At 36.4% G+C, this 25,483-nt stretch overlaps 3 protein-coding genes across 3 annotated transcripts in view; 1 reads left to right on the forward strand and 2 right to left on the reverse strand.

Annotated features, from left to right (window-relative positions):
- Positions 1-9,169, forward strand: part of LOC139141354 (zinc finger CCCH domain-containing protein 4-like) — a 39,632-nt gene extending 30,463 nt beyond the window's left edge. The window contains exons 9-10 of the mRNA XM_070710987.1: positions 1,846-2,097; positions 6,000-9,169. Of these exons, the coding sequence (XP_070567088.1) occupies positions 1,846-2,097; positions 6,000-7,678 (1,931 nt within the window). The 3' untranslated portion in view covers positions 7,679-9,169. The remainder of the gene's footprint in view (positions 1-1,845; positions 2,098-5,999) is intronic.
- Positions 1-25,483, reverse strand: part of LOC139141355 (transcription elongation factor SPT5-like) — a 177,715-nt gene that overhangs the window by 109,638 nt on the left and 42,594 nt on the right. The gene's annotated exons all lie outside the window — the stretch shown is intronic.
- LOC139141357 (ras-related protein Rab-18-B-like) lies at positions 16,157-25,458 on the reverse strand. The gene is made up of 7 exons (XM_070710995.1): positions 25,031-25,458; positions 23,549-23,604; positions 23,154-23,215; positions 22,560-22,632; positions 21,140-21,258; positions 20,011-20,136; positions 16,157-17,121 (listed from the first exon to the last, which is right to left on the reverse strand). Exons 1-7 carry the CDS (start codon positions 25,099-25,101, stop codon positions 17,014-17,016), a joined length of 615 nt encoding a protein of 204 aa, XP_070567096.1. The 5' UTR covers positions 25,102-25,458; the 3' UTR covers positions 16,157-17,013.

Raw genomic sequence — 25,483 nt, forward strand, 5'->3', positions numbered from 1 at the left:
CGCGATGCGTTCTACAGACTCAGCACGCCCAAATAATCACGTGATGCCGGTACAAACAAACCCACATGTGTACTAACGCGTATGGAAATACACGTACGTCTATGCGCGTTTGCGCACATGGCTTTATTTGTACCGTGGTCGATTCGAATTCCGGGTTTGGCCTATTGCTTCTTCTTAAACACTATGAGGCAAATCCAGTCAAATTTCTTGTGTAGAATGCTTGTACGTCAACTACAAAATTTTGCAAATAAAATTGCAAGTGGTAATGTAACCTTAGCTACCATGTTGCATTTCTGAAAAATCAAATTTAATCTATAAAATCTCTTAAACCAGCTGACCGTTTGAACTGAAATTTTACATGTATATCACTTAGCGTAAGTACTTCCAAGTTTGGGAAAGACATTCAGATCGGTCAGGTGGTTTGGCGGTCATATTGGTGTTTGCTAAAAACCTATAAAAACAAGGGAATAATAATGTTCAAAATCTTCAAACTCATGAGAAAGGCATTTTTGATCGGCGTGTGGTCGGGCAGCCATATTTTATTTTTGCGAAAACCCTATAATTATCAGGGAGTAATATTCAAAAATCTTCTTCTCAAAGAGCAATGCACCATTTGAACTGAAATTTTACTTACATCATCATTAGACTTATTACTTTCGAAATTGCGTAAGGTATTTGGGTTGGTCACATGATTTGGTGGCCATATTGGTTTTTGCAAAAATCATAAATTACCAGGGAATAGAGTTCAAAAATCTTCTTCTTAAAAAACAAATGCACCATTTGAACTGAAATTTTACTCATATCATCTTTAGTGTGAGTACTTTCAAGTTTGCGAAGCACATTTGGACCGGTTACATGGTTTGGTGGCAATATCGCCGTTTACCAAACACCTTTGATAACAATGGAATAATCCTAGAAAGATTTCTTCTCAGTAAGCAATGCACCATTTGAAGTAAAATTTTATTTACATCATCATTAGTATGTGAACATTAAGTTTGGAAGCACTTTTAGATGATACGGTTTGGAAGCCATGTTGGTGTTTGCAAGAAACATATGATTACCAGGTAAAAGTGTGAAAAAATCATCTTCTCCAAAACCAAGTGCAACTTTAAAGCAAATTCAAGGCTAGCTAATAAAGCTAAAGCTCTCATTTTTGGTGGAGAGAGATAAGTATTGGAGTAAAGTTTTGTGCCAAAATTTCATGTGACAATGATGATCCTTTTACCTCAATATAACAAGTAAGGATGTAAATCAGTAACTAAAAGTGCTGCACCATTCATATTTGCTGCAATGAAGTATTAAATGGTGTCATATCCTGTACCTCATTAATTATGCACATATTGAATTCTGAGCTAGGCAATAGAGCTAGAGGTCTGATTTTTGGTTGACATGGATAATTATTCAAAAGAAAGTTTTTTACCAAAATGTTTTTTGCCAAAAAATTTTAATGGTCATTTCTTGTTGTTCATGCTCTTCATGATGTGTAGTCTTTATGAAATATGACAACAATTCCTTAGGGTTTGTATTCTTCTATGTCTTAGTAGGTCTAAGTGAATTTACATCTAATCAGTTGGCATTGTATGAGTTTTAATTTTATTTACCTACATTTTTTCAAGCACCGATGAAGAGATATATGTTTAAACCTCTATCAATTTGACTATTTCAAAGTCATAGATTTTTTATTCTGGTCAAATTATTGGAGTTATTGCCATACATTAAAATCTATTGAAATGAGTGTGCAATGATTGTGTTGTCAACTAGTGTCCGACATATGCAAGAAATTAAAGCTGTGCCAATGGAAAAACAAAATTCACATCAGTGCATCAATGTTATTTATTTCTACAGATTCAGCAGAAAGCGCTGATGATGTTCAAAGAGCAATGAAAATAGAAGAAGAGAACCGAGACAGTGATTCTGCAGCCAGTAGCAATGCTACAAATGAAAGTGAAAACAAAACCCTCTTATCTCAGCCTCCAAAAGTTCCCATGTTCCTTGCACCGAAGCAAAGGGAACTCTTCCTAAGAATCCAACAAAAGCAACATGAAGGAGGATCAACACCAACGGATGAAGATCAGAAGAATACAGATAATGATGCAGGTAAATATATGTGGCAGTGTAGTATTCTTTTGGAATGGAGTGTTGTGTTGGAGTCTTGGAATTGTGTGTGTGTGTGTGTGTGTGTGTGTGTGTGTGTCCATGTGTATCTGATGGGCCAACTTCGTTATTATGCTTTATGAAATACCGTAATCATCGGACTGTAGTCAACTGCTCATGTATAAGCTCCCCACTACTTTTGAATAATTGTTAGCTCACATTTGGTGTACCAATGTAAGGTTATCGTATAAGCTTAAGTCAGTGGTGTCTGTATGTATATATACTATGTATGAATGTATGTATTTACGTATGTATAGTATGTCCGTCAACATCAAAAACTCGCAAACCACTGTACTTTTTAGCTTGGTATTGGTGTGTGGATGTATCCTGGGCTATAGATGGGATTTTGTTCAAATATAGTTTGTGTTGCCCAAATTATGCAAATGAGCTTTAAAAATGTGAAAATGGTCAAAAATTAATAACTCAAGAACCGCTGTTTTGATTGCTTTGAAAATCAGTGTGCAAGTACCTTAGGTGGACCTTATACAGTTTTATGTATATCGTGAAGATATCTTGAATTTTTTATTTTTGCCGAATTTTTTTGTTATTTTTCTTATTTTAAGAAATAATAATAATAATTTTAATAATAATAATAATAATAATTTATTGTTTAAAGACCACTACACACATTGTCTCAGTGGTCTGTACATTACAGAAAATTACTGGCAGAAATAAAAAAATTCGACGAAAATTCAAAATAACTCCGAGAAAAGTGTGTAATTAAAACCAATCGATAAAAATAAGCAAGCATGAAATCTAGAAAAAAGTATCCCACCTAAAAACAGCAAAGAAATGATTTTAAAAAATCTCACTAAAAATGATAAAAAATGAATAGAATATAAAAATGCAGGTAAAATCATATCCAAGTCAGCAGTAGCATTGACGAAAATTAATGGTTTAAGTTAAAATTATTCTTCTCTGAAACCGCCCGCCCAATAGCTCTTAAATTTTGGATGGATATTTGCAAGGGTGTTACCCTTCTAATTTGTTGAAATAGACCCTTTCCTCAATGTCACCAGAAGTTTTCGTGCGCATGTGTAATTATATGCACGTCGCCGGTTTGGCAGCTTTGCTATTAAACAGTGGAAACTCTAAAGAATGCCCATTATTACATATTACCTTAGTCTTTGATTGTGCAACCATAGACCGTAGAGAGACCAAATATTGTCTACATTAAAACAATATTATAAGAGGACACTTTTACTTTGGTATGGCAGATTGTATCACTAATTATGATGTACTAGGTTGCTTGGTATTGCCTAAGTGTGTGTGATAACAGTTGCAACAGTTGCCAACCATTTCATACTTCAATGGACAGTGCATTAAAATTTGTTCAAATGCACTTGACAATGAATATCACAAGCTAAGGTGCCATAGAAGCTATTAAATATCATGTATACACTCATTCTGGCTTGATATGTGTAACCAAATGCAAGGAAAGTGTCAATGACGCTATTTTTCACTTTTGTTGTTTTTGGTGAGAACATTTTCTCAGAAACGACCCACTAGATTGCATTGAAATTTCATGTGCAGATTCATACAGGCAAAAATCTCACTTTCAGTAATCAGTCTCAGAATTACTTTGAAATGTTATTGACAGATTCTTAATTACTTTGAAATGTTATTGACAGATTCTTCTTGGTGCTGTTACTCATATCTATTGAAATTAAATGAGTAACATAAAAATGGTAGAAGCAGGAAAAATTAACAATCCTTGGACTAGAAACTTGATTCTCATTGTTTGAATTATGAGATCTGATTGGAGTTTTTTAGCTCATATTTGGTATGTATATAAATACCAAAAAGAGCTTATATGGTGAGTCGGTGGCGTCTGTATGTCTGTATGTATTTATGTGGGTATGTATATGCGGATGTATGTCCCTCACACACAAAGGCTCCCATACCGCCAAAGCTACCATCTCAGTATTTAGTGCACAGGTAGATGCAGGGGTTGAGATGTGACATTGTTCAAATGAACATGTCAGTGTCAAAAATATGCAAATGAGGAAAGAAAAGGGGGAAATCCTGCAAATGTGCAGGAGTAGTGGCAGTAACTGAAACAGCCCACACATCTGAGTAAGAGATTTTTGACCTTTAACCTATTTGTATGCAGGGTACCTATTATGTGTGGGAGTGGTGTCAGTAATTGAAACAGCTAATTAGTCATCTCCTGTCATTGTTTATGAACTGTGACATATTAACAGACCTGCTCAAACCATAGACAGTAGAGGGGGGGAAGACTGTCTATGCTCAAAGTAAGAGGGGCTAGCTGTTTCTGCTATGCATGTTGCTAAAGTTGACCTCCAGTACCTAAAGTTTCAGACCTTATTTACTTTTGTCATTCTTGTTTTTCTGGTTTAAATATTTCTTGTTGTTTTTAGCTACTATAGACTATAGTCTATAGAAGCTATTGGGATGGGTATCCGTCCGGCGTCCGGCGTCAGTCTGTATGTATGTATGTATGTATGTATGTATGTATGTATGTCCGTTTGTGAGGCGTCCGTCCACTCAAATATCTTGAGAACCGCAGTACTTACTGATTTGATATTTGTTGTGTAGATGAAAAATATGATTTTGAGAAACTAATTTTTTTAATTTTTTGATATTGTTGAAAATAGGCAAATTAATGCCAAAAAAGGTGTTTTTGGTAAAAAATCTTCTTCTTCAAACGGCTGGTCAGACAGCTTTGTTATTTGGTATAAAGGTCCCTAGGGTAACCCAACTTAGATTTGTTCAAATTGTGATGAAATATGCAAATGTGTATTTTTAAGGAATTTTTTTATCATTTTGGTCAAAATTTGACTTACATTGTATGTAATTCCTTTACTGTATAAACCCTATCAATTCACCCAGAAAAAAATAATTAATATGATTTTAAATAATTGAATTAGTTAGGAAATCATCAAAGCCAAAATAATTTTAGTGTAGAATTATCAGAAAGTTCAACTTTTTTGACAGTTCATAGTGAAATGCTTACCATCTTGGAGGATTAAAACATGTAAAGGCAACTTTCCTGAATCCCAACTTTGACATATTCTGAACCGTCATTTATTGTGCACTGTATGTTATCTAAAAGAAATTGCTCAAAATAGTCAATAGAGATAGAGATAGAGATAATGATAGAGAAAGTTCTAATTTCCATTTATGGTTGACTTGGTAAGGATAAAATAAAATTACTTTTTGAGGAAAAAAATAGAGTGGTCAATTAAAAGAGTGGTCAAAGTGATAGTGTTTTTATGGTAAAGCTGGGCTGTATAAAGATTCCTCATGTGCTATTTATAGCAATTATGCAATCTGTGTAAACAGTGCAATGAAAGTTACATGATTCCTTATAATGCTTTTGATGACCTTGAACTTCTTAAGTTTCAAACATTTGTCTCTTCAGTGTGCTTTCTATGAGTATGTACAGTCTCAACTTATTCAACAGAACTCACTTACAATGTTAATAAAAGATATCCACCTTCTTCATCAATACATGTGTCACAAAAGGTTATTCTCTACATAACACAGCAGAGCTCTGTCAACTGTTGAGTTGCTTGTTCTTTCAAAACCGCTGGTCAGACAGCTTTAATATTTGGTTTACAAGTCCCTAGGATGACCTAAGTGAGATAATTTCATACAGTCAGGAAATACTTAATTTTGTATCCATGTCTATAGTAGCTTCAGGGACTTTGGCCCTATCTTTCTGGTTGTGCTGTGCAGAAATCATTGTCATAACGTCAACGTAGAATTTTTCTGCACTGAACAGATAGAAACAACACTTATTGTTGATCTTTCGTATGTACCAATTCTGATCAAATTTGAGTGACACCGTATTATTGCGGTATTTTTTTACATTGTTACAGGGGGAGAGGATGATGATTGGTATTCCAGTGATGAAGAAGAAATGAATACAGTATCTACATTGTCAAGTAGTAGATCAGAATCTTCACAACCACTGACAGCCATCCTACAATCTATTCAACAAAAAGTATCACAATCTCAAGGTAATGATTCTGCTGCAACTGCACAAATGAATATTCTTGGACAGCTGATACAGAGCAGCCAGAGCAGTCATGTAACAACAGATACAAGTACGGCTCCAATGTTGAGATCAGATCCACGTTTACAAAGACAAGATCCGAGGTTGCAAAGGCAAATGCAGACAGCAGTTCCCATCCTATCTATTGATCAGGCTGATCCACAACTAACAAACAGCTGCTCAGATTCAAAACAGAGTGTTTCTTCTGATCAGAGATGTTCAGTGGAGAAACACGCATTGCAGGATTTACAGTCTCCTGATGTTCAACAGACAATACCACTAGATCCAGTCAGCAGCAAAGTACCAGCACAGAGTGGTTTTAGAATGGAGTCTGATGATATGTCAAAGCCGAATCCAACTGATCCTAGGTTGCAGAGACCACCAAAGGTGTTTGAAGCACCAGATTTAACTATACTTATTTGGAAAGATACCGAAGAAAGTTTTCAAATTGAAAAGAGGAAAATGAATGCGCCACCAACTCCCCAAGCACTTCAACAGAGACCATCTGATCCAAGATTAAAAAGGCAATCATCTGATAGACGTGTTGATCCCAGACTGGCCAATAAAAAGATTCCTCAAGTGGACCCAAGACCGCAAGCTGATCCAAGGGTTAAAACAAACGAAGCTAGAAAACCGATGATACAAGGAGAAAACAACCAGACTGACAAACGCACAGATCCAAGATTGCAGAGAAGTCTGAGTCAGGATCCAAGATTGTCAAAACAACAACAACAACAACAACAACAGCCAGGGCAAACACAGGCAGGTAATACAGGAGAGGCAAGCATCACATCATTGTATGCTCCATTGTCAGGTGATCCAAGGACAATTCAACGTTCTCTTTCAGAACCCAAGTCAGTGGTGGAAACCAACCCTGTGCAACAACAGGACTCAATAATACAAAAAGAGGGAAGCAAACTGTCAAAGTACTCCATTCCAAAATTACCAAAAGGAGACCCAAGAGCCCAGGCCCCAATTGAAAGTAGAATGCACCATGGTACTCATTCAAGGTCACAATTTCAAAGTGAGTCACAGAACTCACCAAAATTAGATGAAGCTACAAACTCTAACACAAGTCAATCTGTAAGTGCGTATCACAGACTGCCACAGGTCAGTTCTTTTACTCAAGGTATACGTATAAAACCAAAGACCAAATTGTATGGAGCACGTGCAGGGGGTGATCCTAGAACTGCAAATCAGTTTGGTCCTGGTAGTCCAAACAAAGCATCTTACCAAGAGCTTGGTCAGCATCTTCCCTATGGATCTGAAAACTCAAATCAAACACAACATACTTCAACATCCAATCAAGATCCAAGAAGTAGGAATGTATTTGGAGCTGGTAGTCCATCTCAAGGTCATTCATCTCTCATTCCACATCCACAGCAGAATTTACATCAATCCAGTAGCAGTCCCAGCCAACATGAGCCATCAATGGATTCTGAAAATGCATCTCTGAAAGCTGTTTTTAAAACGATCGATCCAACAGCTTCTCCATTCTGTTAGATATTTTTTGTAGAAGTAACTGTATTTAAAATTATATCTATTCAGTGATTTATATGTTCGCAATCATGTGCAAATTGCAAATCGTACCTCCTTATGAAGATGTTATTTTGGAAGTCTTTGTCCACTTAGTGTGTGTAAATTACAGAGTTATTTTCTTATTTATACTTCAGCTTTGACTTCAGATGTAAGCATGGAGAGATTGAAAAAGACTGATCAACGAACAGGCATTTTTGTTACACTATGGTGTCAGTAGCTAAATGTCAATTATGTAAAGGATCTCAGCAATGCAGTATCAAATTGGCAGACAGGATATATTGTGGAAAACAGGATGATGAGTTTTCTTAATGAATATAGCATAATTGTACCATAAGTGGTATGTCATCTTCAACAGTTTTAGCAGAATGTTGCTCCCTTTTTAAGGTTTACAGTACATTAGAAATTATCAAGCATATTGCATTTTTTTTTCCACCAAAGTTTTAGCACTCAAAGTCATGTGCATATTCCTTCATGAGCTGATTTCATATATTTCACAGTAACATAATTTGATGAGAAACTTCATCAGAGGATTTACACCCAGAATATATAATGTAGTTGTCGGTCTCAGACCTAGGTAAAGCATATTGGCACCACCAAACATTCACTTTGATCAAGCATTGTTACTACCTCATTGTGCCACTTGTACTCACATTCCTCAGGCTTCACGTAATGACCCAGCTACAGAAGGTTGAAAGTAGTGTTAAAAAGGGCAGTTCTTGTCTTTGAAGAAGAAGAACTGGGTATCTGTTGTAGCAGCTATTGACTTTCCTTTCAGAACTATTTCCTTTCACTTTCTGCGCAATGTTCACATTTCTTAGCACCAGTAATTGAATTCATGGAAACATGCAGCATTCTGAATTCATTGATATTGTATAGGAAATAACAAAAAGTATCACAGCAAACCCATTTGTAACAGTGTATATAAGTATCCTTTGTTGTTAATAGAGCACACACTATGATAAAAAGATACTCAGTGCAGACGGCATGCAGATGTAATTTCAATTTTACCACCTGTCTAATTGACAGTCCTGCAAAGGACAGTTTTTTATCAACAGATGAAGTTTGTCAGGAAGGACAGGTCAATTCATTGATTCAGGAGTGTTCAAAGTTTGGTGGAAATACTGTACCGTATCTATTTTCTATAAAGTATCATAGTTTATCATCTCAGCATATCTTCATCAGAACAAAGTGTCATAGGTACTGTTGTTGACGTAGTTTTGCAGTTGACCCTATTCAATATTACTGAGTTACAGTAGACAGTAAAGATAACAATAGTGTATTGACTAATTTATGAACCTCCAAATTGTTTTTTTTTTACGTTCACTCCTAGAAAACGGATTTACCAGTGAAAAAAAATTTGTCAAAGTATGGTTTTTGAAAGAGATGATGTAATTTAATGTATATAAACGAGTGTGCTATTAAAGTAGTCCGTCTTCTATCCTAGTATTAACTACAGTTCACAGTCATTTATTCGTAACAATTGTAAAAGTGTGCATCTCTGTGTTTACTTGATACATCATTTCAACTCTCTGATCATAAGTCCATCAATTGGATTTCACTTGTTTGAATGATCCCTAAGACTTCAAGTGTGTGCCAGTAGAGCCATGTAATTTAGGACATTCAGCTTGATAAGTCATCAAGTCATCAATTTGATTGTGAAATTGTGCAAATAAAATGGAATGTGAAAAAAGTATAATGTAAATTCTTCTTTTTCACATTTTATGTAGTCTCTCCATGGTAATATGGTTTGTAAAAGTTATCAAGAATATCCACATATTACATGTAACTGAAAATGTTTCCATGTACCAGGCTGTCGTGGATTTTCCACACTTGTAGCCAAAGAACTTTCAGGAACTTTCGTTATACATCTATTTTGCATCATGATCATCTTGAATAACATATGCAAATAACATGTAAGAACTTTCGGAGAAATTCAACATACCAAAAAGTTTAGAAAGCCACTCAACAAGGCAGTGGGCAAATTTGTGTCAACTATCACTATTTTGTCATAAATTTATCGCTAGTGTCCTGAAGTTAGCTTTTATTCCCTTTACCACTTCTAAAGCATCTCGGAAAGAAGTCCATTTGAAAACTCTTGAAGAAACAATCACGGTCTCATGATATTTGCCTTGTTCATTTGTTCAGCATTTTCTCGTCTGTCGGAACTGCACTGTTGCACAATACCAACTTACGAGACTACACCATTTTCGGAATTTATATGTACAAGCGACCTAACAGCCGATATAGGTCTGCTGTGTTTATGTAGAGAACTATTTTTAACACATGTTGATGAAGAAGGTTGAAATCTTTGATACGGTAGTTCATTTCAGTGGCCAGAAAAAAGTGGCTAAAATAGCTGCAAAAATACACAATTGAAGATTTCATCATAATTTGAATATATTATATCGGATCATCCCTAAGAACGTCAACCAAAGCTATCTGATGAGTAGTTTTTTGAGAATAAAATTTTCTGACCAAAAATGGCAAAAATTGCCCCCAAAATTAAAATTGCAGATTTCACCATAATTTCAATATATCATATATTACAATAATTCCTCGGAAACTGTATACCAAATATCAAAGCTATTGACTTGCAGTTTTTGAGAAACAAATTTTTTGACCAAAAATGGCAAAAATTGCCCCAAAAATACAAAATTGCAGATTTCATCATAATTTCAAAATATCACATTTAGTTCATCTGTAGGAACCTGCATATCAAATTTCAAAGCTATCAGACCAGTACTTTTGAGTAACATATTTTTTGACCAAAAATGGAAAAAATTGCCCCAAAAATTAAAAATTGCAGATTTCATCATAATTTCAATAAATATCATTTAGTTTATCTATAGAAACCTGTGTACCAAATTTCAAAGCTATCATGATTCTGAAGTATTGAGATATGCTGAAGCATTGCCAACATTTCTAAGCTGGTTAAACATGGATCATTCTATTTTGATGATTTACTGTGATACTGGGATATATGATCTCAACCACTATGTTGAAACCATTTCAAGATGTAACTGTAAGCGTAACTGAAAAAATTGTATAATTAAACAACAACAGAGGACCTAACCTTGTGGACTAGTGAAAACAAGTTTTGCTGTTATAATCAGGTTTAAATATTTCTCATTGATTCAAAATAGTTGATACTGGTATCAGTTATCAAGATGGTTCAAGCGTGTGGTATGCATGTGTTGTATTATTGTTGTATTTTTCATAGAACATAGGCTATTATTGACCTGTAGCAGACAGGCCTAGTTATTGCCAAAATAGAATTTGAAACAAGGAACTGGAATGATACCATTATCTGCAGCAGTCAGTCACCTAGGTTTCAGGAAGTGTAAAGTATCAGTGTTATCATTTTCATCTTCAGTGTAGTAAGGTATCTATTTCTTCCTGCCGACCACAATCATTGTTGTGGTAAGGAAACCCATTTCTTCCCCTAAACTGAAACATTGCATCATTCAGGGCATGGCATTCCAGAAGCAGGAAATACATTTTGTCCACTGATGAGCAGCATTGTGTCATACATCAAGTGTGACATTGTCATAATTTATCCAGCATTTGTGAAATTTGTATTAACCTGTTTACCCCCAATTCCCTGTAAACAGGTCCACTATCACCATTGATAACAATGGGATCAGGCCAAACCACGGTGGTGAAAGGGTTAATGAAATGGGTGGGGGCCGGGGGTCATCAAATTTTTTCGTCACGAAAAATGCAGGGGGGGGGTCTACATTTTTTTGAACACCGGCAACAAGATTTTGCTCCCCCCCCCCCCGGCCGTAAAAACTGAACGGTCCCCAATATCTTTATCAAGTTGACCACAAATGGAAATTAGAACTTTCTCTCTCTCTCTTTATTTCGCCAACCTATCATGACAAACTATTATGAACAATTTCTTTTAAATAACATACAGAGAACAATACGTGACGGTACAAAACATGTCAAAGTTGGGATTCAGGAAAGTTGCCTTTACATTTTAATCATCCAAGATGGTAAGCATTTCATTATGAACTGTCAAAAATGTTGAACTTTCTAATAATTCTACACTAAAATTATTTTGGCTTCGTTGATTTCCTAATTAATTCAATTATTTAAAATCATATTAATTATTTTTTCTGGGTGAATTGATAGGGTTTATACAGTACAAGAGTTACATACAGTGTAAGTCAAATTCAGTTAAATATCAATTACCGTCTAACATTGCATCATTCCTATAGCCTGTAACAGCACAATCATAATCTGCTCATTCACACAGGCAGTACTTGACTTTAAATGAATGACCTACTACATTTTACCTGTGTACCAAATTTGAAGGCATGGCAGAAAGTACCACAAATTTGCAAATTTCGCCTTCAGGTCACTCCTAGGAACCTGCACACCCAATTAGAAAGTAATGGCATACACAGTTTCAAAGATCTTTTTAATCAAAAATGGCAAAATTGCCAAAAATACAAATATGCAAATTTTGCCATAATTTCAATGAATTCTATTTGAGTTATCACAAGGCACCTGCACGCCACATTTTGAAGCGATCCGACCATTGGCTTAAGAGGAAAAGATTTTTACTAAAATGGCAAAAAAAAGAAATTAAATTCATTAAAAATAGAAAGCATCAAATATTGACATCAAATCTAAATGTTTAAATGAGTTGGGCCTGAGGTACCTAAAAACCAAATATGACAATGATCAGATGAGTAAATTTCAAAGTAAGCTGGTAATTCATTTTATCATAGATCTGTTGATCTGGAGTGACAAAATATATCCACACAAATGTAAAAGTTTGTAGTGTCATCAATATTTGAAGAAATTTGAATAGCCATCAGAACATCCTAACCAAGATTGAAAGCAATTAGACAGGTAGTTACCAAGAAGATAATGTTTATTGTTGTAAAAAGCAAGACCATTACCCGGTGACTAGAAGATTTCAATTATCACTCTCAAATGAAGAAATTTAAATAAACTCCATTTTACACGCCTACATTAAACCAATATCAAAGCAAGTTGATTGGTAGATTCAAGGTTTTGAATTTCACCATAATCAGATTTTGTTAGTTCATTTGTATGTTTTCACAGAGACTGTTACACACAGAAAATCCCATCTTCAGCCCATCATGCAGTTATGACACAAATTCCTCAATGACAAAGAAATCGGCTGTTACAGTCTTTGGGAAAGGTATACAAACACCCTAGCATACAGAAAAACCTACATATACGTACAGGTAAACTAATAGTTTTCACACACAGTGCCCAATCATAATAGCTCTCCATACTAAAACACATGGAGCAGAAGTTTAGAAGTAACTGCCTCAAGTTGGCGCTTTTTAAGTGTTAAAAAAGCCTTACACTTAAACTATCCACAGAGGGTTTTCATCATACACACCATATGTCTGAGGCACTGCATTTAATGTCATACTTGCAAGGCTACCCTAAGGGTAAATAGATAAACAACACAATTTCTTCCTAAACTGCAGTTTGCATTGTATTATCAGCAAAACTATACTCACATGAAATGATGTTCAATGTTTGTCACACTTCTAATTGAATTAGTTTTGCAGCAATGCTTATTCCCTATTAAGGGATCTCATATTTCATGTATATCTTGACTGACATAACTGACAGGAAATTGTCAATTTTGTAATAAAGAATACAGATGTACGTATAAAAATAATACACAGTCTGTTGCTTTCAAAAAATGTTAATAAAATGCTGCATAACTATTTGTTTCTTACCCAGTTGTAATTCCCATTCTGTCTATCATTATTTCCACCTTAAATTAATGATTAAATTATCCCATATCCCGAAGGCTAATCTATGTAATTGTAGCTGGCAAGTTTCTAAAGCTGAAATGTCATTTTTGAATAGGCGCCAAAGCTTACAGTCAAACCAAGTATGCAACATCAAATTGCAGCAAGGCAGTTGACATTCATAAACTACATTTTCATCGGTGCCGCCTCTGTTTATATGCAGTCATTTGACAATGCCCATTTAATTATCTGTATCATCACAGTGGCAAGGAAAAGGCAAAGATACAAAAGAATGCAATTCTTGAAACTGAATGCATATTTCACTGGATTTCTATCACCTTTTGCTAGGTCATACCACAGGTGGAGGGACTGTATTCATACCAAGTTTTAACCAACTTTCAGTATTAGGAAAGGCAATTACTAATACTATAGCACTATATGCACACAACTTTAAGATCAATTGCATCCATCAAGTTTTAGGTCAACTTGATTCACGGACTTGATTGTTCAATATAAATGGGATTCAAACATTGGATATGCAATAGGGCAACAACATTAAACATCAGGCAATTCATAACCTGCCGTTTCATCCTTCTTGCACCATCATGAGATCCTTCCTGTTGATAGACATAATTCACATACCCTTGGACAATACAACTAACCTATCTGTCATCAGACACAAACAAACAACGTCACGCCCACTCTATGACCACTGGCCCAACACTGTGACCATTAACACTCTTACCATTGGCCAAACACTCTTACCATTGGCCAGTCGGATAAAAATGAAATGTAGAGATGGCAATGTTCCCATCTTCCTTGCCATTCTCATTGGCTGACAGTTGCCTCACTACAACAGAGTCAACAAGCCTTACCAATGTCAGATTACACAAGATCTGCTTTCACTTTATCAGAGTAAAGTAAAAATAAACCAAGAGAAACTATTATTTTAAAGTTGTCTCACATCATACTTACATGCATCTTGTTTGAAACAACCTGATGGCTCCTACAAAATGTGATATTTGAACGTGATCTTCTATGGCAGTTGATCAGATGCAGTGGGGCAACTGTTGGCTGACAAGAACAGAAAAGAGCAGGCAACAGAGGAAATGTCACCATCTCTACGTATAATTTTTATCAGATTGACCATTCAGCAAACAATCTGACAACCACACAACTATTTCTAATTTACAATGCCAATTGATGCAACTATGATAAATGTAACCAGAACCATCACATAAATGTAGATGACAAATGATTAACTCTACACTTGTTCTCAAAGTCCTCGCTGGCTTACATTATAAGCCCTTGTATACTGGTGCCCTCAACAACAGAGCTGAGAAAAGTGAGGCTACTATCTGGTGTGCCAGCTCCTTATGAAAACCAGTGAGGACCATGAGAGGGGCTTGATTAAGGTAGTTTGCGCCTTAAAAATGAAAGACTTGAACTTTTGCTCAACCATTCTCTTAAAGTTCTGAATCAAGAATAAATATAGGGGTCACCGTATATGTTTTGGTACTTGAGAGACAAATTCAAAGTGGTTGCCATCCCTGTGTTATCTCTGTACAGGAAAATAAATTCCCAATTTTTATAAAATTAAGCCAGTGAAAACTTCACTTATTCCATCAGCTTCAAAATGAGCCCCCACAAGTGGTAGTCTGAATATCTGTACCTGAGGCGCGTTCTACTTTAAGACTACAATGTCACAGTGAACACTGGCTATAGACCAATATAGGTGAAAATTTCACACTTCCATGTTCAGATCAATGAAATTTCACAGGCAGATTGTTGAATAAGCACGGTATCAATCTATGAAAAATTTGATATTCTCAAGTCTGTATTATTAAAATGACACCAAAATGAAGAAAAAGATAAGAAAAAATATGCTGTAATTTTGGTGACCCATTTTTGCCAGCCGAAGTTGTCTTTAAAAGAACAAATGTTTACGATTGTTGGTAATGGTACAAACTTTTGACATTTGGAAGCATTCAAGCTGTAAATTTAACTTAATTAAAACTTGTAAAAAAGTGGCCAAAATTGGTCACAAATTTACCCTATTCCTTGCTTGCGTCAAAAACTTGTGAGTTGAGAATGTAAAACTCTATCAAAAACATAAACCAAACATGGCTAGCCCTGTTAATGGAGATTCTTTCTGTTGATGTGAGGACAGGGTCTTTCACACGTACAAGAAATGCTGAATTGCAAAGTCATGTAAGAGCAGGCTTGTAAGAAATTTTATTCGTTTTTCACGCCTAATTTTGAAACACAGGACAATTTCTATCAGTTTTAGCTGATGAAAATTTCCTCTGAAATAAACAGAGATATTTTTCACAAAACAGTATCTGGGAGTGCCTCTAAGACACTGGGAAGATATGTTAGTGTGCACTGAACATTAGGGGGTGAGATACCAGAATAGCTGAAGTATATAAATAACTTTTATATTAGTGATGGGTTTCATTTGCATATGGCTTAGTGACCAGCTCACAAACAACTATACAGGGCATAGCATGTAACGTGATGCATGTTGCAAAATCACATTTTGCAGATTCATTCTGTTTTCAGTAATTTGTAAATCAAAGATTAAAACATTGGTAAATTTATCTCCAATCATAACAATCAGCCATAAGTTTGGTGAGAAAGAATATGAATCTATCCAAATCACTTTGAATACCACCTTAATGACAAAATCTAGTCAAGCAAGCAATGATGAATAATTTATTTTTTTACTTGTAATGAGGTCCCACCATCACATCCACAACATCACTAAAGAACACTATTTGATTCTTGAAATAATAGTGCTTTGCAATTTTCTTCACAAAAGTCATTTCTTACAAACAGAGTCGATGACAATACATGGCGATGGAACAGCTGAGCACGGATGAGTTCATGAAGGCAATAATGATTTTGTCCACCCTTCACAGTTATGTTTTGAATAAGAAGTCGTTCAGCTTACTTTGCACGTGTTCCTCACACAGGTATCTTTATTCACAATACTAAGATTGGAAATAGCTGGATTTTTGTGATGACAAGAAAACCATGTTATTGTGTGATATGTTTGCCTTGCTGCTTTTCAAATGAAATTCATTACAGATTTTTGAAGAATCAGTCTGATATCATTTGTATTATTCAAGAATGATACCTTACTGAGAGCAAATCTGGATAAGATGACAATGTTTCATTTTGTAGCCAATATTCATGTTGCTAGTTGATGTGAGGTAACAATAATATAAATAATATCTACAACTGTTCAATGGATTTTCAGTGAATTGTTATGAGATGATCAACCTGGATTACATCTTTGAGATCAGTGACAAAGTACATGTGCAAAGGTATTTGACAAAGAAAAAGCATTGAACAACAAAATTTTTTACTTTGTGCCTTCTTGGAAAGATAGCAATGAACTATCTATAAAAAGTTTCAAATGGTAATTCTCTTTCTCCAAACATCTGAAACAGCATAAATAGAGCTGAAAATCAGGACACTTCATTTGGAAAGTTCAAAATATAACCTGGTTGCCTCAAGAGGAATATATAGCTCGATGTTATTGTTCTAGGTCAATGAGCAATAACTAGCACAGTTGCCTGTTGGTTGATTCATTTTGTCTCCTAGGGTCAGTCCACTGCTATCACTGTCCCAAAGTCCAGGTGTTTGGATGATCTATGAGAGCAAAACGCAGAAATAAATAATATGATACCATAAATTCCAAGAAAATTTCCATTACTGTGGAATACTTTATTTTCGCTGGGATTTTATTTTCGCTATAAATAAAGTTCCATCGAATTTTACTTCTGACCATATCGTGAATATTAATGAGCTTTCTCAACGCCAACGCCCACAAAAACACACAAACATGTCGTTGTTCATACATGCTATCACATGTGCACACCACTAATAAAATACAACCAACTGGACATACATCGTTCTTTGAAACACAATCATTGCTTTATTCTGTAAAACATGCAAAACTTAATAAAGATAAATACAGTCGATGACAAAAAATGTAAAGACGAAAAAAATGAAGTACTACAAGTCTCTATGGTAAGTACAATAAACTTATGCATTGATCGTTTTAATCACGGACGGCGCTTTAATGTTTACATGGAAATTTTTCGAAAATGTTCACACAAGTCTTTCATCGAAAACAAAGTTAGTTTGATAATAAAACTGACCACAATGTCCGAAATCGGAAGGAAAGCGTTCACTAATAAAGTAACTCACACAAGTCCTGCCTGCAAAAAGCCGCTCACGATGATGTTCTGGCGAGATGACATGGCGTCGTGACACATTTTATCAACCACTGTGCGTGTAGAGGCTTGATGATCGATGTTCGGAGATCGATGTTTGCGGGGTTACTGTCGTCAGGTCGCTGATTTTCATCCTGTTCGAGAGACTCACTAACTCGATCGGCATACCAGGACTGGAAACAGTTCTTCAGTTCTTCCTTGTAGACTTTATTGACTGCTAGATCGAGTGGCTGGGGTAGATCGGTGCATGTCGCGGGAATGTAGACAACGCTGATATGATTTCTCTGCAACAAATCATGCATTTCTCTGGAGCGGTGAGCTTTATAAACATCGAAGAGACACAGTGCACGCTGATCTGCCGGAAGGCCGAGCTTTGTCCGCTGATCTTTCATGTGAGGGATGACGATGTTTTCCACGTAGCGAACCATTGACTGTTCATTACTCCAGTGAGACTCTGTATGAGTAATGTCCCAGCCCGTGGGAAAATGAACAGAAGGATGACATCAGTCGGTTTTTCCTCCGTAGATGACTTGAGGTGGCAAAAGAAGTCCCGCTTTGCTGATTGCTAGAAGTGCTGTTATTTGGCGTTTATTGTCGATACCGTTGATGGTGACTTGTTGAGAACCCCTTTCTTCTAAAGTCCACTCGCCGCCGGGTACCAGACTTACACCAGTCTGATCCCAATTGACGATCAGTTCTGCTGGAATGTTGTTTTCAGCGACGAAGTTGTTTACACGTTCATGGAAAGCGTTCTTGATAGCTTCAAAGTCACTCGGCTGTCTCTTCACTCCCTTTGTACCCTTCCGTTTCACAAAGTTCATCCGTTTCAGCAACGATTTCGCCCATGACTTGGTAATCGCGATGGATCCCCCAAATTGTTGAAGTCTTGTTCGTTCAAGCTTTTGCACAATTCCTTGCGCAGCAGCCATCACGATTCTTGTGTTGATCGCCCCTCCGCTCAGACGCACTTTTTGAATCCACTGCTGCACTTTGCTATCGAGCTCCCTGCCAAGGAGAACTGGCTGACCTCGCTGACCTTTCTGAAGAGTTATCAAAGTCGAGGTGGGATTTTGACGCTGTCTCTGACGATACGAATCTCTCATACTTCGAATCGTACTTTCAGAAATGCTTCGACCGAGTTCTTTACTAAACTTTCTCACGGTCTTCATCACACCATTTTCGATAGCAGAACGTGCGATTTTTGCGCGAACTTCGTCAGTATAGAAGTGGTAATCGCCACGTTTACGCTTTCGCGATACTGTAACGGTAGTCTCATCGACAGCTTTGTTGGCGGCTTCGGTAACCTGGGCTTCGGCAAGAGACGCTTCTTCCCGTGGATCTGGGAGACCCGGGGTCGACGATGGGTTTACTTGCTGGAGCCAACGTGTGATGAGAGACATGATGTGCGTTCTGCAAGATCTCTGACTAGAGTGTGGATGAACTACAGCAAAACCTGAGTTTTATAGAGTGAAGGTCTTTGATGCGTTGCGATTTTTTTGATGTGCTGATTTTGTATTTTAGTGAGAATAGCCGATGTTCTTTAAAATTGCGGCCGGCCATTCAAACCATTTGCCGTGTCTTTGACTGTGATCACACTTGCAAATGATTGACAGGTGTCAATTAAATACATCGTAGAGGAAAATGTTTGAAATAGCACACTTGCCGACCAAAGTGTGAATTGTTTCTCTTTCAAGCTCATCATTGATTGATAAAACAAAGGTAGCTAGTTTGTCACTGTTTCATTCTTTTCTATTGACAAGGCGAATCAAAGTAACAAGTTTGTCAAGGTTTGTTCTCTTTTTGTGTGTATACCAGCGACAGCGTTGCTTTGATTGGGACCGCCGTGTCATCGGCCATCTGCCCACATTTACCGCAACCGTAACCGCGAAAATAAATTCCCGCGAAAAAACAGCAAACTGCAAAATCGCGAAAATAAAATCCCCCGAAAATAAAGTATTCCACAGTATTTTATTCAATTTACTTTTAGGATGTATTTTCACATTTTGTGTATCTTGGGTTGAATAACTACAAATTATGGATTATTCTTGATTCATAAACACACTTTCAGATTAATTACTCAACGCTGTTACATAAAAGACAGAGTTTTGCAACAATTTCCAAAATGCTGCTGGCAAATTTATGGAACTGTATGCAGAACTGACCAACCTCTTGTTTTTTTGAATTCAGCAGATGGCATCAGAAGAGTTATTTATCCTGATTACTTGACAATAAAACCATTCATAATTAATCATTACTAACTCAGACAACAAACCTTTCATACTTAATAATTACTAATTCACACCTTTTCAACAAGCTCTTCAAATGCAACCTGTACGCCTTCTTTGGTCTTTGCACTGGCTTCAATGAATAACATTGCATGCTTTCTGGCAAATTTTAAACCAGTTTCTCTGTCAACTTCCCTCTTTTCCTGTTGGGAAAATAATCATTTGTAACACATTGGTCTTTTTCATTGCAATTAGTAAAATAACAAAGTTGTAGTTACTCTCTTTGCAGGATATGCAGGGGTTTCGTTAAAAGCCGGCCACCGGCCATATGGCCGGCTGTAAGGCAATCACGGCCGCCTGTAATTACCTGAAAATCATGTAATTGTTGTGCCGCTTACAGGAATGAATAGCTGGTAACAAATACAGCATATCGGTAAAAGTTTACAATGATCTGTATCCTTAATGCTGCCATATCCAAACATCCTCATGCTTGGACGTTGGTACGGCTTGGCCGCCTGTAATTTTCATTTGGCCCCCTGTTTCAAAACTTAGTGAAACCCCTGATATGTGTTTATTTGACAGGCAGTTAAAATAAATGTATATTATATAAACAGTGACATCATTGTCAACCAAGCATTGAAACTGACATAATGTTGGACCAACAGGAACCCAATACTGCAAGAACAGGGGATGGAGGCCAACCTTCTAAATGTTAAATGACAGCAAACAATGTTGATGAATTTTGCACAGTAACATCAAAATATTCTGAATGCCTTGTGATGTAACACTTTATGTGTATAGATAACAGTATAGTTCAATAGATTCAAAATTAGCACTAAGTCTGTCAGATGCTACACTGTTTAATATGAAACTTTCAATCTCTGCCTTTACGCTGTTGTATCCCAAAAACTCTAGCCGAATGAGATTAAAAAGTATTGCATAACAAAACCTGGCTATGCTAGCCTGTTTAGCCAGGCTATATGGGGCATATAGCATATATTGTTCAAGGAAGGAGATGATCATGTTGCATTGCCAACAAAACGCTGTAAGAGTGCCTAGGCATATACAATATTTGTTTTACTCCACACATTATTTCAAACAGTTGGCAATTTTCTAACACATACGATGAGTTAATTTAGAAAGTCAAATTGATGATTTTGCACGGTAACATCAAAAACTGGGAAAATGTGAAAGTAAATTACTTGCCATGTCAATTTTGTTCCCGACAAGCATCTTGACGATATCAGATTTGGTTGTAAATGTATCAACTTCATTTAACCACATATCCAGTTTTTGAAATGTTTGCCTGTTGCTGACATCATACACTGTAAGGGGAAAGAAAAGAATATAATTTGGAATCAAAATTCAGGCAAGGCAAGGCTACAACCTATTACTTTGTTGGTGTCAGAAAACCTTGCATATGTTGGCTTTTTGGAAATGAGGTTATTGGCATATTGGTTATGTTCAGACACCTTTTAGTCATGTGACTAGGATGCCTACTGGTACTTCAAGTTGCAATGTATAAGCATATGGATAATTATCACTGAAATGGATGGAGTATATAAGCAACAAATATTGTCAATGACACTGTTGCTCCTTCAGTGACAACATTTTACAAAGATCTTGTGGCATTTAGGAAGTACCATGTTTACAGTCAAACACACAATGTGTACTACATTGTAGATGTAGTCCATGCAATGAGCCAAATATTTTTTATAGGGCCATACAAAATAAATAAATAGTTTCTTGGAACCCTTACTTCCACTTTTGCTGATGTTGATTTTGTTTTGGAAATCCAGTACCATAGCTAAATATTATTTGCACATTGTTTTCATTATTTCAGAATAATTTATTTTGTCCTCTTTCCCGGCAGCCATAAATCTCATAACATGACTAGCTGTGATTTGCAGAAGTCCAATGGAGACAGCTTACTACGGAGCATCAACCATATTATATAAAGCATGCTGTTGCTATTTGGCCAGTCTCTTCCCTGATTAAGTAAGCATTTTTTCCCAGGTCGACTGAATTGTCCAAGTAAAACCCCTGTAGGACAAAGATGATCCCACTATAAAGGGTGACCAAAGCTGGAACAAATAATACCAATGAGTTGGTCCCATCACATCACAAAATCGGAGACATTAAATTGTGGGAATTGATTTCTCAAGCCAAGATGAGGCTTGCCCCGTGTCAGATGACTGTGGACCTACAAAAGGAGTGGTGGCAGACTTGCTTGGATCTGCCATCATAGCTGCTATTGCTTGCAAGTAAGGCTGACCGAGTGTACTAAAAGCACATGAAGGCACTCCAGCTGGCAAGAAACTTGACAACAGACTGAGGAAAACCCTTCCATATTCAGAGTGCCCAGCAAGTCTAAACTGGCTCCTGGCAAGGCAGCCCTAAAGGATGTGGGCAATTAGTCATCCACAGAAGCAGGATGATAGTTTTGTAATATGTATGAGTTTGGAAAGACACTATCACACTTTTTAACTGATTTCTCATGATCCATGCATAAATATATGGTCTAATATTGTCCATTGGCATTCAAAGAACCTGTTCAGAAATGTAACCACAAGTAATGGCTTCTCTATTACTATTGATTGAAATAAAGTTTACAACTCTACATTACCCAGTATAACTCCCTGTGCACCTCGATAGTAGCTTGGTGTTAATGTTCTGAATCTTTCTTGCCCTGCAGTGTCCTGGATATTAGATAGTGAATGAAGGTAACAAAACAGTTATCAAAACCTGTTCATCAGCCTTTCATCAGGTCAAATTTTGACCGTTTCCTGTCCATGACATCTCTAAAACAACATAAATTCAAGCCAGACACTAAAAGTAAATTGTAGTTATATTTTGGAAATAATCACTCATGGCTTTTAGACAGACAACGGATTCCTTGACAGATGAAAAAGATTCCCTTGACAGACAAAACCACAAATTACTTTTGTTTGTGATAGGTGTATCCTCTCAAATACTCTACATCTTCTTACAACTCATTCAGTCATAATGTGAAAGGTCAAAATCACCATACTGTAAAATTACCTTTAGCTTCATTAAGGGACATATATGCCTAGGCTGTTATCATTTGAAACTTATCCAATCACAGATGATGCTAACATCTTGAAAATTCCTGGGTAATTTTGTTGCTTCTTTCTTTTAAACAATTGAAATCATTCAAATTGATACAAGTGATACATAAACAATAGAATCAAGATATTACCCATATGGCTAACTTTGCTTTGTTTCCATCCACTGTAAGTGTTTTCACTTTAAAGTCAACACCTAAAAAAAACAAAAAGGAGAATGGATATCAACATGGATTGGATGAAAAGTAGTCACCTTTGTTTTGCTCATTGGCAACTCTCATTGCCAGCCATCAATCATCTTACTCTCTCAATGGCTTTGTATGGGTCTCTACATCACTTTTGCCCATATGCTTTGGAGAAAAGAGCCAAACTGAAGTGGTATGGGCCAGTGAAAGTAAATGAATCTGACACAATGGGCCATGTTTTCCGTAACATTATCGTTTAATCAACAGAAAAACTTAAGCCAACCATCCCTTTTAATTTCAATACCAACTTGGAGATGGAGAACAGTACACAATCTGATACATACCTATAGTTGCAGGCTGATCTGGATCAAATGTATCATCAGTAAATCTTAGAAGTAAACTGTAGAAAAAGAAAACTATATCGTCATCAATCTTCATACAGCATCAACACTCTTGTGTATTCTTCTACTAGGATGTTGTGCTAAAGGAATTTTCTGAAATCCATATGTATGAGCTAATTTGTAGGAAGGGGTGCAGTTTTTACGACTTCTACAATTAAACACCATTGCTCTCCAGAACACAAGTACAAATAACTATACATTTATGAATAAAAGTCAGACCAAAAAGCGTTCTCCTAAGAAATAAAAGCCGTCACAAAAACCACTCAATAAATCACTATAATCAGGTGTGACATCTTTTTGAATGGCTTTATTAAAGCCTACATGAAATACTTTTCTAAGCTGGTTTGTAAAAATTTGTACAAACAAGTTGAATGTTAATTTTGGATGTTTTTAGACAGCTTCATTAACACCTTCATTCATCTTTGATGATTCTGCACCTGATACCCCATTACAACCTGCAGCTAATGATAAAACAGTTACCATGCCCCCAAACTGAACTTGGAATACAAATAAATTGGAGAGAACACTTACCACATTGAGCAAACAATTTATAACACTTAAAAAAATCTCTGTAACTCTGAACATATTGTATAGCTCTTGGTCTAAGACTATTGTACCTGAATACGGTTTCTGTGTTCGAAAAACTGACTGAGGTTTCTACAAACTTTGTCAGTTCTGAAATATGCTTTACAAATGCCACACAGCCCATTGACCCAACAGGCTATGCACAGCCAATCACAATCACAGTGTTAGTGTTGTATAAACTAAAAATATGTTCATTGACTTTTTGAGATATTTGACTTCTTGAATAGTTTAAAATTTAACATCCAGTGACGCTGCCAATCGATGCTGTGTAACTGTTGACAAATGTCGATAGTTCATGTTACATTTTTCAACTCTCTGACAGGGCCTGAGGTGTTCTTATATAAAAAAATAAACAAACAAACAAATAAATAAAATAAACAAATAAATAAACGGGATTATGTGAACCACAGTCCCTTCACAGAGGAAGACGCATAGCGGATGCAAGTTTGTCTTAGGAATATGAATTATGATCAATATGGAGATGCCTAAGTATTAGTGAGGTCCATGCCAAGACAGGTGGACCATGGAGGTAGGGAGAGTACTCTTTGGGTGGACAGAAATGGTGCGACACGAGTTTCCTAGGAGCGTTCGATGAGCAGTCTCTTCCTTCCCTAAATACTAACGAAACCCTAGGTCACTAGTGATTAATGTGAAACGATTCCCGTATCTGCTTGCCCGACCATGTCTATCAGCTCATCAAATCCCCAATATGATAAATTTCTGTTGCATTTAACCATCATGTGAATGGTGATGTTTTGAGGCTGACAATACGGAATCATACCATATGATATGAATTAAACAGTGCAGTGATACTATTAGTTGGTATTTGTGTTGCCCTACCTTGATTTTCCAACCCCGCTCTCTCCAATAATAAGAATTTTCAATGTTGTGAGAACCTCATCTTCATTCATTTTGACAGACACGAATAAAATTTAATTTCTGTCTGCAGATCCCGGCACAGATAGTGACGTGACGCCTGTGATCATGTAGCAGACGCGTATGTGTACAGAATCAAAGTTTCGTCATCCGAAAAGTTGAATTAGTCAACACGATGCCACTCTGACTGATGTAAGCGGTTTCCCTTTCGAATCTTGCCTAGCTTATACGACAATACATCAAATCTACTAATACACTGGTCAACGATTTGCTATCGAATGCATCGGGGTTGGAAGATTTTGGTTAAAACGACATCCGATCGCTGGAAATTTAAAAACGGGTCATCGTCTCGGAAGTGATGTGCTCTTTTACACATACGTCACAATCTTTGTGCATCACATGACGTATGACGCAAGG

The sequence above is a fragment of the Ptychodera flava genome, chromosome 9 (assembly GCF_041260155.1).
Source record: "Ptychodera flava strain L36383 chromosome 9, AS_Pfla_20210202, whole genome shotgun sequence".
NCBI lineage: Eukaryota > Metazoa > Hemichordata > Enteropneusta > Ptychoderidae > Ptychodera > Ptychodera flava.

Bases quoted from the DNA above. Each gene is read 5' to 3' on its own strand.
- LOC139141357 (XM_070710995.1), bottom strand. From the start codon at position 25,101: ATGAATGAAGATGAGGTTCTCACAACATTGAAAATTCTTATTATTGGA. The intron at 21,259-22,559 runs GTAATGTAGAGT...TTCCCCTTACAG, and splicing joins TGCACAGGGAGTTATACTGG to TGTATGATGTCAGCAACAGG. The intron at 17,122-20,010 runs GTGTGAATTAGT...TTGCTCTCATAG, and splicing joins TTGAAGAGCTTGTTGAAAAG to ATCATCCAAACACCTGGACT.